We start from the raw sequence: 15,067 nt of genomic DNA, 5'->3' as shown, positions 1-15,067 counted from the left end.
ATTTCCTAGCCTAAGTTTAAAATTAACCTGGTTGGGAGTTGTCCTTGCATGATTTAGTCGACTTGATAAGACCAAAAAAAAATTAGATAGCCATTAAAAAATACATGCTTTTAGCTTTAAAGAAAATTTCAAAATGAAATTTTTTTTTAATATTGAGGTGTTGATATATTAGATTAATTCAGACATCACGACTTAACCCACTAAACTCATGACCAGAAACATAGACTTTATTATGTTTAAAGACTTTTATTTATTAACTATATTTTTTACAGTGATATAACAATAAAAACAAACACTCGTGAAATTAAATATCGATTAAATATCAAAATATTTATCTGATATTAAGATAATCTTATAAAAACAAATTAAAATTAAATTAAAATCAATATAAGTTGAAAGATAGAATAAAGAAAACTTAAAAAATTCAATAAAAAAAAATAGAAGATGGAATTATCTTAAAAAAATACAGGCAGCTCCTTCGGTATTCATATAAACAATATGAGGTTTTACCCCGATTCTTCTAGCATAGTAGATAATTTACCCAAATCCAGCTACGTGTTACAAAATGCAGCCCAGCATGAACAAAATATCACAGCATCTTGTATTGTATGTGTGTATGAAAGAAGGTTAGATTGGATCTTGCATCACCTGCCTGGAAACAAAATCAATGATCTTGGGTTTTACACGGCGGCGTTGAATAATAATTCACCTCGAGAAATCATAATCAACAGAGAACTACAAGCTTGGTGAATTCATTTTGTTAGGATCGATATGTAACAATGCATTACAGGCTGCTATAAATACAAGGATGCAAAAGGGTATGTGACGATAAATAACAAGCAATAAAAAACAAAAAATTGATACACAAAAAATACTTTATATTTGTATAAATGATTATTCATTTATTTGGTTAAATACTTGATTTTTCAATCTAAACTTTAATAATTATCAATTTATTTAGCATGTATACTAATTTTTTTAAAAAAATAACCACAACATAACATATTTGGAAGTGTAATTGCAGTAGATTTTCAAAGTTCTTTTTGTGCCGAAAAACATCGAAATAATATTTTTTTTATTTTTTAAAAATTATTTTTGAAATCATCACATCAAAACGATACAAAATATTAAAAAAAATAATTTTTAACAATTTTTTTTAGATTTTTTCATGGAAAGCGGTTCCCAAGCGGTGTGTAATGTTTGGCACTGCGATTGGAAAATGTTTTTGAAAAAATTTGAATTTTTTTATTTTAAATTAATATATTTTTGATATTTTAAAATTATTTTGATATGTTAATATTAAAAATAATTTTTAAAAAATAAAAAATATATTATTTTAATATATTTTAAAATAAAACATATTTTAAAAACATATCGTACAGACTATTACGTAATACCTTTGAAATTTGAATGACCAGTCTCTTCGTGAAATAGCGTTGCGGTTGCAAATTATTTGACCTTGCATAATAGTAAAGCCATCTTGACAAATGGCATCCCACCGGTAACTTCTCTAAAATTTTCTAGTACGCAATCCTCTCGATGCTGTCTGTCACATCAAGGTTCAAGACCCCAAGGCAAATCATACGTCGCCAGCTTCCACCCTTTTATTTTGTTCCTTTATGCACATTACAGTACAAAAGTAACAAAAACAGTGTATTTGTTTGGACAGACATTATAACATTAGACCCAAAATTGTACATTTTAACATGGACCACGTAAGCAGTCCGAGATTAATCTAGAAGTGGGGTCCTGATTCGCCGGGAACATTTCGTTCTCGCCAAAATATTCACGACTTCTATATCGGTCCTTGCATGATACGGGATATGATATGATATGATTGGTTCTGGATCCTGGCTTTAGGCTTGCATGTAGAGCCGTTTTATATGACCCGCCCTTCCCCAGCAAGGCTAGTAGCTCATTTTTATTTTTTAAACTCTCCCAGTCTTTTGTGAAGAAATAGCCAATGACTTGAAATGATTTCACGGACATTACCTATCATATTCCTTTGGAATATAAGAAAATCAGAATATAATTATCTCGAAAAAGGGTGATGGGTCATGGGGGCGCACAGTTTTTACTTTTTACACGCGCGTTTGTCATTTACCTGGGTGCTTGGTGACGTCATCAATGCAGTGAGAGTATATTCCAAGAGAATATGTGAACAATCCACCCAACGTCAAATCGAATCTTATCGCGAAAAAGTTAGGATGTTCGTATGACTCGGAAAGCACTGCCCGGCTACATAGAAAAAATTATCAATTATTAACGCTTCCAGTTTGCACTCCCAATTCTTTATGTGGTCATCGTTAAATTACGAGCTCATATGTTGCATGATTTATGTCGCATGGAGGAGCATATGTTCATACTGTGATCCCTCTTTGTAAATTAGAGTTTGCTTGTTTCGTGTTTTTTTTAATTAATTTTTATTTGATTTTTATTTATTTCAATTCTTTTGTATTTTTATATTTTTTTAATGTATTGATATCCATGATAATTTTTTAAAAATAAAAAAAATATTATTTTAATATATTTTTAATAAAAAAATAAAATCAAGAAAAATATTGCCGTTCATGTAGATAGACTAGAGTAACGTACATCTTGTTCTTGGGATCAATTTTCACCTAACGAAGGCAATCCCTTCCCATTGCGATTACACGGCAATCAGAACCTGGGGGGGGGGGGGGGGGGGGGGTTTGTTTCTAAAATATTTTTTATTTAGAAATATATTAAAATATATATATTTTTTTAAAAAAATTATTTAAAATGATCTGAAAATATTAAATTCAAATAAAAAAATTCAAATTTTTTTAAAAAAACCTTTAAAATGCAAAAACAAATACAAGATTCAATCCTGTTCATGGTGACATGGACGGTGTTCTCCGTTATAAAGATATACTTATCTTATTTAACATGGGTGTTTAAACATATACTAGTCAATCACCCCCTCTGTGCGGTGGTTCGTTCATTTTCCCCGTTATATTAAGAAAAATATAAATACACTTAAAATATAATAATAAAAATAAAATCCAGAATTGTTGTAATAATATTTACTACAAATATAAGGTTTTACCATGTTTATCTGCAATATTACAGCGGCTCTGTGAAAATATAGATAATGAACATATATACACGTTCAGTCGTTCACTGTAAAAGGGTTATGTGTTGTCTGTATAAATGAGGTTTCATCTTAATAAATATCTAGATTTTTAGAGATTTGTTTTGTCGTGCATGCTGCATACTAAATATAAAAGCTTTTCGTTCAGTTCTATATTTTCTTCATTGAACTTGTGTTCAGCAATTGAAATAAAAAATAGCACAAACATCATTGTAGTTATGTTTGTTACTGGGAAGTATTTTTTTTTAATATTTTTTTTAGAAAATAAATTTATAAAAAGTGAATTATTTTTTATATTTAATAGTATTATAAAAAATAAATTGAAAAATAATTTCTAGTGTTTGGTTATGTAATGAAAAATAAGTTGAAAAATAAATTGCTAGTAATTTTTTTTCAAGTTTATTAAGATAATGAGGAACGAATCTTATAAATTTAAAAGTTAAATGAGAATAAAATTGAAAAAAAATCTAATTTCATAAATTATCTCAAATAAAATAAATAACAATCAAAATAATAAAGATCAAATCTAACAGATAAAAAAGTTAAAAGATAATTAAATTAAAAATAATAATTATAATTCCATAAATTATTTTAAATAAAATAAATAACAATCAAAATAACGATGACCAAATTTGATAGATAAAAAATTTTAATTAAAAAAATAATAAGAGAAAAACAAATAACAATCATAAAAATAAGAATCAAAGTTGATATAAAAATTAAATTAAATCAAATTTTAAGAGATGAAATTAAAAAAAATACTTAAAACAAAATATATAACAATAAAAATTTTAAAAACTAAATTTAATATAATTAATAAATAATGTGATATTTTTATATTTTTTATAATTTTGTAAATTAAACATGCCTAAGTGTTTGATTGAGATGGGTTAGATAAAGAAGTAAATAAAAAAGACATATTTTCATATAATTATTCTAAAAATAAATTTACCTTTCACCTCTACATATTCAACCACATAATTTGTATGCTTTGTATAAGTTGTTTTGGAGGGAGAGGCAATAATATTATAGATATGACCTTGACCACATGGAATATGGTCCGAGCTCAGAGCTTGCGGCCCAAGCACAGATAAGCTTTACAAACAACAAAAGGAACCAGAAAAGAAAAGCAGAGAATACAAATCCCGGCATGCCACGCCACCAGGAAGCCAGATTTGCCCCGGCCAATCCCGCCCCACAAAAGAATTATATTGTCACTTCAACCCCATTTGAATGGCGTGGCTCAATCTCATTTGATAGATAATTAATCGGCCATCCACACCAGAAGCAGCATATTAATCCCCTCTTTCCGGGGCGGGAAAAACTTAGAAAAAGCAGCAATTGCGAAGTGGCCAAAACGGCTCCGCTGCCCTCCATTATAAAAATGAAAAAGGCGATTTCCATACCCTCTTTGACCACCACTAGAAAATGGAACAAAACGCAGCGAAACCACCGGCGCCTAGAGTCGCCGTGGTATTGTTCTTGTTGAAGGACGAATCCGTCTTGCTGGGGAGGCGCCGTTCCTCCGTCGGTGACTCCACGTTCGCCCTCCCCGGTGGCCACCTAGAGTTCGGTAAGTAATAATAATAATAATAATAATAAAAAATTACCCCTAGTTCTAGAACTAAACTAATTACAAACCATCAATTTGTTTGCTCTTTAGGGGAAAGTTTCGAGGAGTGTGCGGCAAGGGAATTGAAGGAGGAAACGGGTCTGGAGATTAACAAAACGGAGCTCCTAACAGTTACAAATAATGTCTTTCTCGAGGAACCAAAGCCGTGCCACTATGTTACTGTTTTTCTTCGAGCAAACTTGGCCGATCCAGAGCAGGTGCCGCAAAATCTCGAGCCTGAGAAATGTTATGGTTGGGATTGGTATGCTTGGGATAATCTGCCAAACCCGTTGTTTTTGCCCTTGGAGAAGATGGTAAAAAGTGGGTTCAACCCATTTCCAGATCACTAGATTTCTTTCTGCTCATGTTTATTTATCCTGTTATAATTAGTTTTATGTGCATCATATTATTAACTATTAAGAAGTCAGATGTTAGCAATTACAAGTTTATGTACTGTTGACTGATGGTGCATTTTGAGTTTAATTATCGCTGGAAACGAATTAACCCACCCGCCTCCTCTCTTTCTTCTTCTTCTTCCTTTTCTTCTTTTTGATCGTATTAGTTTTATGTATAAATTGTATCCTAGTTAGATCATCAGATTTGAACCTGATTATTCAACTAAATCTAATTCGCATTTTATTCATCTTATCCGTACAAATATTCTTAGACTCAGCCTCCATTAAAATCCCGAGGTGTTGGGCCATTGAGTTTATTGCCCGGAACTTGCGTTGAAGTTTTCAATGCCAAGCTCTTGCACAGTCCAGATGTCTAAACTCTCAAAAGCCTTGTAAAGTCGAGTCCCGAGAACTGTAATGGGCTCAGGCCTTTTTTAAATGCAATAGATACCATTCCCATTTCAGAAAATGAAGGAAAAGCATTGAATGCAAGCATAGACTTACAGGGGCAACAACAACTTGGCAGTCCTGCAGTGAACATAACAGACTTTTTTGGGGTGCGTGAGAATATCATTATGTTTTTTTGTTTGCAGATTTATAAAAATAATATATTTTTTTAAAAAAATTATTTTAATGTTAGTACTTCAAAGTGAAAACATAAAAAAAATTCAAAATTTACCAGCTAAAACGCCAAGTATCTACTGTACCAAACCAGGATTGAGTACAGTTTTGGTGAAAGCAACCTTGTAACCATCGGTTTTACACGTGACAGTATGATTTTTGTACGCCAGTGGCCTAACTTTTGTCGCACAGTTTTTTGTGTTTAAAGTTTTAAACATGGTATAGCATGTTTTTCTTGAGAACAAAAAAATTATAGATTGCAGCAGTGAAGCTCTTTTGCGCGTCGTTCATTTGAACACTTCTAATCTTTCGATTACTGGGAAGCTTGGGCTAACAAATCAAATGGCCTCCATTTTCCATGGGCTGGGGGGTCAAAGATCCTTAACAACATCAAACAAGTTTCAGTTCCCATCTTGCAAAACCCTGTCAGCTGGTTCTGCACGATCCTTTTCTCAATTGTCTTCAATACTTCATCCTCCAACAAGCTTTGGTGACCGAAATATTTTCAAGAAACAAGTGAACGGAGAAAGCAAGAGGGTCGGTCATTTGAGACCTGTAATTTGCGGCGTGGAAAAGGAGGCTGGACGTGTGGAGGCACCAGTGCCAAGAGTTGGGGTAGTGGTGTTCGTTTTGAAGGGAAAATCTGTGCTCTTGGGCCGGCGGCGCGCCACCATTTGCAACTCTGCTTTCGCTCTCCCTGGTGGCCACCTCGAGTTTGGTTTGTCTTTCCATGAGTTGCAGATTTCTTTAAATTTGTCTTGTTGAATCTTGATTAATTGTTTTACTTCTTCATATAAATCATATGCTATCACTTAAAAATAAATTAGATGACCAAGGAGAAAGATAAACCTTAAAAAAAAAAACAAAAAGAAAAAAGAAAATGTAATACTGGTTATTTTTTTTTAATATTTGTTTTTGCTTACCTACCCCCACTAGGTTTTTTTCTTCCCTTACCTACCCCGAATGGGGTGGGTGTTTGCGAGAGCAGATTGGTTGCAAGGGGAAATTTATAGGGTCATGTCATTGAAAACTAGCAAGTTAATTCACAAATAATCAGTGAAAATCACCCAGTCAGCTCATCTTTTGGGTCATATGGAAATACTTTTAGTTTTTCATACTGCAATCGGCCCACAAATCTATTTTCTTTTAGAATATCAATGCGTGGAATTTTTTAGTAATAGAATCTTTTACACTACCAATTCGTATGGTTGTCAGGTGAGAGCTTTGAAGCTTGTGCTGCAAGAGAAGTGAAGGAGGAAACGGGTCTGGACATTGACAACATAGAGGTCCTTAAAGTTACCAACAACCTCTTCCATGAGGGAGCAGAGCCATCCCATTATATTATGATCGTTTTGCGAGCAGTCCTGGCCAATCCTAACCAGCTGCCTCAAAATCTCGAGCCTGACAAGTGTGATGGCTGGGATTGGTACGAGTGGGACAGCCTCCCAAGGCCATTGTTTTGGCCATTAGAAAAGCTGTTGCAAGATGGCTTCCATCCATTTCTGATCGTGTAGTTGCTGCTAGAGACTTTCTGCTTGCTATACATTTTTTACTTTCTCAAATGATTGGCTAAGAGATCTAGACTTGAATCCGTCATCGCGTATTATTATTTTTGTTAAATCTTTTGAAAGACCGCGTGTCATTCGAGAGATCGACACAGTAGATGGATTCAAGATGGTCGTTTAAATGTTTAATTGTTGAATTTGAGTGCCACCTGTTAAGCACCAGTTGGACTTGAATCTGCTCGTTGCCCTACCTTGTAGTTGTTGCAAAACACCACAACAATAAAATAAAAAATGGGGTTAGATTGATCTCTGTATTTGTACTCAATCCGAGTTGTTGTATAGTTTTATAATCTCTGGGTTGTTTTGAATTTTGACCTAATCGACGATTAAAGTAATTATTGGTTTCCATGATCATGCGCATGCATCGGTAAAAGTTTCAATTCTTAAGAATTACGTAGATAAATTAATGAATCACAGTTATTTCATCGATTTTAAACTTGATGTATGTAATCGTTTGTTCAAACAATTAATTGTGAATAAATAAAGCAGAAAATCACTTTGATCTTCACAAACACTATTTTGTTGTTCTTTTTCCTAGTTTAAAAAACTATATTTTACTTTATATACACTACAGAATAAGACTGGCACGAAATCAGTCAATAAAAATGTTTAAATTTTCTTTAAAAATTATCATTATAATTAATCTAATGTTTAGAGTACCATTATAAGTGATTTAATATCTGAAAAACTAGTCCAATTCACGGTGTATTGTGTCTGTGCAGACAATGCTTTCCTGGTTTTGTTTTTTTGTTAATATTAATGCTGTATGTGTCTCCTGTCTCATACTGGGAAAAGCTAAGTTTCAATTTCTATTAATGCTACATGTTACTTGGTTCGGTTCTTCTCCCTATACATAATGTTTAATCAGATTTGGAAGACAGGATTTAATTAAAAGATGGGAGCCAAATTAACCTTCTGGGATCAAGATACGCACTGATGGAATACCTGCAGGAGACCAGAACAGGACATCTATTAAATGACACACCCTGATACGCATTCATTCCAGACAATCCTCTGATGAACAAATCAACAAGCAAGTCAACTTGATCCTAAGCAGTTTTCACCTCAGGCCACTAATATGAGCAAGAGTGTTCAAGGGAGGGTGATGAATAAATGGAACATGGAAATGGTGGGTCGCCAGATTACGGAAAACTAGGTTTGTCCCGCCGTGATTGATTACTCGTACAGACCAACACGTAATATTCCAACACCAGGCAGCGCGAGTTTTGAAAGGTCTCTTCCTGATAAATTGAGTGGTCCTTCATGATGCACAGAGTTTTCCTTTTCATGGTTGTCATAGCTTTAAGCCACGCCCACGTTTTCTTTCATTCGTTGTCGTTCTATTGAAGCCGCTAGCGAAGCCTGGATCTGTGAAAATACAAAATTGTTCGAGTGAACTGTTATTCAGTCCCCTCCTCTAAACTAAATAATTAGCTAACCCCTTTCTATTTGAAACCTCACATTGTGTCTCTATATTTTTATATTCCCTTGTAATTTAGTCCTTATGTTTCTTACTTGTTATAACATAATTGCTTTTTCCCTGGAATATCCCCCCCTTTTTTTCTATCAAGTTTTTCCAAACCTACCCAGTACAGATAAAACTAGAAGGGCATTTTAAAAGGGTGGCATGGGAGTTTTGAAAAAAGATTGATGATCAGTTTCAATCAATGACTGATTTGTGATCTTCGAAATAAAAAATACCAGCATGCTAGATAATAAAAAAATACAGGGACTAAATTATAATTTGCTCCAAATTATTCAAGCGAGCACGGGCACACAGCCTAAACCACCAGTGGGATAGCATCTCACCAGTTTACGACACAAGTAGTCGTTCAGTTCTTACCACAATTCCATCTGAATTTGGTACTGATCCATATAGAATATTTGATCGAAAAAAGTCAAGAACTATCCAATCAGAATGAACTATGGACATTTGTCTCAGTAGCGTTTTGGTGGTTTAGCTATTTCTTTCACTAAGTCCATCTTGTGGCGACCAAACCCTCCTTTTTTTTAGTTTCATTCCATGATGAGGTCCTTTTTCAAGTGATAGCTAGATAGTTGTCCAAGGAAATTGTGACTAAGTATCTAAATCTGGACCGCATTAAAGTTGTTGGGTTATAGATCATAGTTAGTTGATCCGTGGTTTGGTCGGTACCATGGAATCAAACAAAAGAAAAGGTTAGATTTTACTAAATGAAACCATGAATTTGAAGGTCCATGAGTAAGGTTATTTTTTATTTAAAAAAAAAACAGAAGATTCGAGGTCTAGTGTTATTTATCCAGTAAATAAATAAATAATCAAGGCACTGTGGCATCTGTCTCTGCAACATGTTCCATGTGGATGATCGGTGGACTAATAATGCAACTGAAAATATATCAAGATTGGACTTTGAAGATACTGTCCATCACATGTAGAACATATAATTCAAGCATGTGAGACAAAATTCTCAGATGTCTTTATGCAGCACCTAGGGATCTTTTCTTTTTACTCCCTAAAATTCAACACAGGAAGATATTCATGGAAGCCACCCTATCTAGCCATCACATACTTTTCTAGTAAATACTGACTACGTAAAAAAAGAAATTAGATAAAAAAACAAAAAGTAAATATATCAATTTTTTAAAAATTTATAATTAAAAATTAAAAATTCTATAAGAACTTACAAAAAAAAAAACAAAGTGTTAATGTATCTATTCAACACGTTTAACTGCAGGTTAAATAATTATTTTTTCAACACAAAAATTTAATGTATAGGTGTTATTAACTCATTTTTTTCATCAAGTAAAATATAAAAACATGAATCATAAAATTGATGCTTATATGTAATAAAATATAATAAAGATAATATGCATTAATAAAAATATGTGATATCTCAAGTTAATTTTTAACGTAGCTGAAAAAATAAATAATGTTGTAATTGTTTTATTAAAATATCATTTTCTTAGTATGTGTAGAATAAATTTCCAAAAACAAAAGGTGTAAAAGAAAAAAACATTAAAAAAATTACAAAACAAAAAAAAAATGAACAAAAAAAAAATAGACATGTCATAACAATGTAAGGAATGAACACCTGCTAATATGATGAAAACATATAAAAAAAGATAAAAAAAACCTCGAGTGAACCCAACAGCTGACCCGAGTGAACAAATCAAACACATGACCTAGGACATGAAATTGAAATGACCCCATAAATAGTAAAGCGAAAAAAATTACCGGTAAAAAAAATATTTAAAAAAAAATACTTTAAAAATAAACCAAAGTCGACCCGAACTAATCTTTAAGATCTATAATCTGAGTTATGAGGTTAAAGTGACTTTATTAAATGCAGGCTTGAAAAAATAAAAAAACAAGATTTATAACTAAATAAAATATTGAGTGATGAAATTGAGAGAAAAAAAATTAATAAAAAAATAATATAAAATAAAACAAATAGTAATTAAAAAAATTATAATTAAATTTATTATAGAAATTAACTGAAATTAAATGTTAAAGAAAAATTTAAATGAAAGTTGATGTTTAGGGATTCAAACAAATTACTTGAAAAATAATAATTAAAAAAATAATTCGTACAGAACTTGCCATGAAAATTCAAAATGATGGAAGGGAAGAAAAACAAATAAATCTAGCTCCTGGTGATGACAGGATCACTTATAACCATCACCATCATGTGAGGTTCTCTGTGGATTCTTTTTGGATCTTATCATGAAGTCTGTGCGTATAGAAAGCTGAATTTGTGATTTATTTATGTTACCTTCTTCCGTCTCCAGTATTTGTCGCTCTCCAATTCTCTACAAAACACATGTAAGCTATCATTGACTCATCTGCAGTTTTGCAGATAATGTAGAATTAAATCTTCCAGATTATCTAATCTTTTTCTTAAAAAAGAAAAAGAAAAGGAAAAGTATGGGCTGAACTGGTAGAACAACACTCTTCCCAAAATGGAAATTAGAGTTCTGACATTGTTGTTTCAATGGTTTCCGAACTTGCAAAATCAAACGTGTTTGGTGATATGTTTCTGAGTTTTTTTTGATAATTTTAATTAATGTTTTAAAAAACTCATTTACCTATACAAAGTAATAGAACTGAAAAACTCACAGATTAAATTAAATTAAATCTTTTCAATGAGGTTGAATTTTTCACCTTTCGAACCGATGATCACCTTATCCCTGAATATGGCTGCACAGGCCAGGACTCCTTGGTTTTATAGGCAGTATTCAAGAGAATCAGCGTAGGAAGATCGTAGGCTTTATGACACCTTAGAAACTCTTGTTAGTTGTTACAACTACACATCGGGATAATAATCATTCCCGCAGCACGAAAAGTAAGAGTTATTTGGGATTCTAACATAATAAAAGAAATTAATAAAATAATATTCTGTAAAAAATATTTTTAAAATAAACAGTATAAAAGTAGCATAAGACATATATGATTATTGCTATGATACTATGTCAGAGAGGAAAGAAAATAAAACAAAGAAAAAAAAATTAGAGACACCCAAACTCTAATAATAATAATATGAAATTGATGATAAGATTTTGATCAGATAAATTTAATAATATGAAGAAAGATTTTTATTGGTAATTAGAGTAGGTTACATTTGTGCCCTAAAAAAAGTGAGTCTCGGTATTTTTTTGATGACTTGTGTGATCTATTCCGTTCATTGTTTGTGATATTTTTTAGTGTTGTTGGATTCATCTTATCAAGATCTTTTCAACGACACCGGTGATATTGTTATCAGAATTTCAATATACATTCGACGTTATTTTTTTCTTTGTTTTCTCTCTCCTTCCCCTTGTAATTTGTGAAGAAACAAGAGAGAAAATAAAATAAAATAACTTAAAAGACACACTGAAACTTTGGAATTTCTTTCCCATGAGCACATAAAAAATGCCGAGACTTGCTTTTCTTTTGGCAGCTCATGTGACTCATTTTAATCGTTGTTGGTGGCTTTTATTGGTACTGTTGGATTCGTCTCATTAAAATCTTTTTAATGATATTAATAGTATTTTCATTAAAGTTTTGGTATGCTTATGAGGTCTTTTTTTATTCTATTTTTTTTTGAATTTTATGTCCATAAATTTTACCATTTAATAGAATAGCATATAACAATTATAACTCACGAATCATAAACATCTTCTATAGCTCTCTAAATCGTCTTCTTTCCTTGAATATTTTTTTCAAATCGGTTTATTTTATCTATTTTTTTTTACTATTCTATAATCCCGTTGCTGGCTCTCATGGGTACATGTGCATCGTGCTTGGGAGCGAGTTGCAGGAGGATGAAATCACTACAAGCCCACATGGTTGGGACTTGGGATGGCCATGGTGGGTACGGTTGGTGTCGCTTTACCTTGTACTTAAAACTGTTTCCAATGCAAGTCAGAGTAATCAGTCAAGCGACTCAAGCCTCTCTCTCTTTCTATCCCACACCTTATCTCTAGCTTCAACATCCACGCATTGAAGAAGTCACACCACCCATCGTCTCCATAAGGCTCCACTATCCCCCCACCAATTAAAAAAATCTCCTCTTATGTCTATTTCCACCTTCCTTTCCTCCCTGTTCTTGTCTCCATTCTCTTCCAATTCTTTCTTTCCTGTTCTAGTTAGGTGTGGCAGTTCACCTTCCTTTTGTCAGGATTCTCTTCTCTAGTCCCTCTTAGTCCAACAAGGCTGACAAAAATAAAGAAATAGAAGTAAACAATAAGAGAACTCACCCTACATAACCACTAGATAAAAGCAAATATGCTAAAATCTGTTCTCTATCATTTTATCTTAATTACCTCTTTCTCTCCATAGTATTCTTCCTTTGTTCTTTAGCTTTTCTTTCCCATATGAAGACAATAATGGCCAAGAATCCCCATGACTCTTCTTTCTCTTTCTCAAGGAGATACTTCAACAGGGGAAAGAAAGTTGTCGAGGATGAAGAAGACGATGATGAGGAAATCTTGACTTTCAACTCCTTCTCACATTGTTCGGAAGAGTTGAAAGATGATCAGGAGCTTAGAATCACATTGCCTGCTGGTGCAATTCAACCTGCTCCAAGGAAAAAAACCCTTCCGATTGTGGCAGTTTCTAAGCTCAGATCAGCTCTTACTGTTTTGAGTAAGGGCCGGTCAGGCTATCACTCAAGTACCAGAGTGATAGGTACCCTTTTCGGGTATCGTCGTGGACATGTTCATTTTTCATTTCAAGAAGATGCAAAACAGAATCCAGCTTTCTTGATTGAGCTTGCAACACCAACAAGTATACTAGTCCGAGAAATGGCTTCTGGGTTAGTTAGAATTGCACTAGAGTGTGAAAAGAAGGCAGGTAAAAAAGCAGGGAGGTTGCTAGAGGAGCCTTTATGGAGGACTTACTGTAATGGTAAGAAATGTGGGTATGCAACGAGACGTGAATGTAGGCCTGAAGATTGGAAAGTCTTGAAGGCTGTGGAGCCAGTTTCGATGGGAGCTGGTGTTTTACCAGGGAATGGGGCAACAGGGTCCGAAATAGGGGAGATCATGTACATGAGAGCCAGGTATGAGAGAGTTGTGGGGTCAAAAGATTCAGAGGCATTTTACATGATGAATCCTGATGGGCCTGGAGGTCCTGAACTTAGTATTTATTTGCTTAGAGTTTGATGAGGCCGTGTGCCATGTTGGACGTAATTTGTAGTATCAGGCTATCAGCATCTACTTGATAGCTGCCTGTGCTCTCTCTCTCTCGTTTTAGTTTATAGATATCAGCAAAAAAAAGGGACGGTTTCTCGCATTCTTGCTAGTCTCTGCTCCTTTTTTTCTTTTTTTTTTCTTTGCAGTTATTTACTACATTTTGGGAAGGGGAACTGTGGGATCGAGAGTTATAATTTTTTTTTGTTTTACATGAAACTAATGTTTTACATGTGGTACATGTATGATGCTTTTGAAATCTAGGGAACGAGAGCAAGGTGGTGGCATGACAGGTGGTGCTAAGTATATTAACGCATAGATATTGTTTTTTTTTTTTTAGTTTGACGTGGATGTCCGGATCAGCTTTCACGTACCTTGACTAATCTCACGGACTTTAAAGCTAATAATTATGTAAGCCTTTAATGACCATCATATGAGCAACCACAAGACTCGAATTTAAAACCATAGAAAAAACAAACCTTTTAATTTCAAATTCTTATTACTAACTACTATCTAAATATATATATTTTGTATCTTCTTGAACTTTTCAGTGGTGGCGAAACAAGATGCAAATGAAGGTTATGTTTTTCCCTCTTTTAAACTATGAACATTCCAAAGCTAGCCCTTTTGGATGACATCCAAGTTCACCTGTGGGATGTCACATCTAATTTATTTCGTTCGCTATTAATGCGAGACATTAGGTAATATCGGTTGGTTATATTCGATACAATTAAGGATGAAGTTTTGAAATTGCAACTCCATGTCCTGTTTCTTTAGCCAAACGGAAAACGACGCTAATTAATGGGCAGCATAACAACTTCGCTGGTATTAAATGTAATTGTTTTAATTATGAAAGTTGTTGTTAAATATGGTGTTCTAGATGTGTTTTTAAAAAATTACATGATTAAATTTTATAAATTTTAGAGTTATTAAAAACTTATATAATTGTTAATTTTAGAATATAATCGAGATGTAAGTAAGTTGATCTAAATACACATATTAATAAAAAAAACCCTTGTTCCAAAAATAAAAAAAAAGATGGGAAGAGCTTGAACATAGCTTAGAAAAAAAAAAAAGAATCGGTGTTCTGGTGTGCCCGATTTTGAATTAA

At 33.0% G+C, this 15,067-nt stretch overlaps 3 protein-coding genes across 3 annotated transcripts; all 3 read left to right on the top strand.

Moving 5' to 3' along the window:
- Positions 1-4,292: 4,292 nt before the first annotated feature.
- Positions 4,293-5,235, top strand: LOC133704691 (nudix hydrolase 1). Its single transcript, XM_062129604.1, has 2 exons — positions 4,293-4,688; positions 4,779-5,235. Exons 1-2 carry the CDS (start codon positions 4,544-4,546, stop codon positions 5,075-5,077), a joined length of 444 nt encoding a protein of 147 aa, XP_061985588.1. The 5' UTR covers positions 4,293-4,543; the 3' UTR covers positions 5,078-5,235.
- A 685-nt stretch (positions 5,236-5,920) lies between these two features.
- On the top strand, positions 5,921-7,573 carry LOC133704690 (nudix hydrolase 1-like). The gene is made up of 2 exons (XM_062129603.1): positions 5,921-6,461; positions 6,959-7,573. Exons 1-2 carry the CDS (start codon positions 6,086-6,088, stop codon positions 7,255-7,257), a joined length of 675 nt encoding a protein of 224 aa, XP_061985587.1. The 5' UTR covers positions 5,921-6,085; the 3' UTR covers positions 7,258-7,573.
- A 5,137-nt stretch (positions 7,574-12,710) lies between these two features.
- LOC133705928 (protein MIZU-KUSSEI 1-like) lies at positions 12,711-14,097 on the top strand. Its single transcript, XM_062131378.1, has one exon. The coding sequence runs from the start codon at positions 13,141-13,143 to the stop codon at positions 13,927-13,929; it is 789 nt and encodes a 262-aa protein (XP_061987362.1). The 5' UTR covers positions 12,711-13,140; the 3' UTR covers positions 13,930-14,097.
- The last annotated feature ends 970 nt before the right edge of the window (positions 14,098-15,067 follow it).

The sequence above is a fragment of the Populus nigra genome, chromosome 10 (genome assembly GCF_951802175.1).
Source record: "Populus nigra chromosome 10, ddPopNigr1.1, whole genome shotgun sequence".
Lineage (NCBI taxonomy): Eukaryota > Viridiplantae > Streptophyta > Magnoliopsida > Malpighiales > Salicaceae > Populus > Populus nigra.
Note: the sequence above shows the minus strand (reverse complement) of the source record. Positions and strands in the feature narration are given on the sequence as shown.

Coding starts and splice junctions, on each gene's coding strand:
- LOC133704691 (XM_062129604.1), top strand. CDS start 4,544: ATGGAACAAAACGCAGCGAAACCACCGGCGCCTAGAGTCGCCGTGGTA. Junction 4,689..4,778: donor CGGTGGCCACCTAGAGTTCG/GTAAGTAATAAT, acceptor TTTGCTCTTTAG/GGGAAAGTTTCGAGGAGTGT.
- LOC133705928 (XM_062131378.1), top strand. CDS start 13,141: ATGAAGACAATAATGGCCAAGAATCCCCATGACTCTTCTTTCTCTTTC.
- LOC133704690 (XM_062129603.1), top strand. CDS start 6,086: ATGGCCTCCATTTTCCATGGGCTGGGGGGTCAAAGATCCTTAACAACA. Junction 6,462..6,958: donor TGGTGGCCACCTCGAGTTTG/GTTTGTCTTTCC, acceptor TATGGTTGTCAG/GTGAGAGCTTTGAAGCTTGT.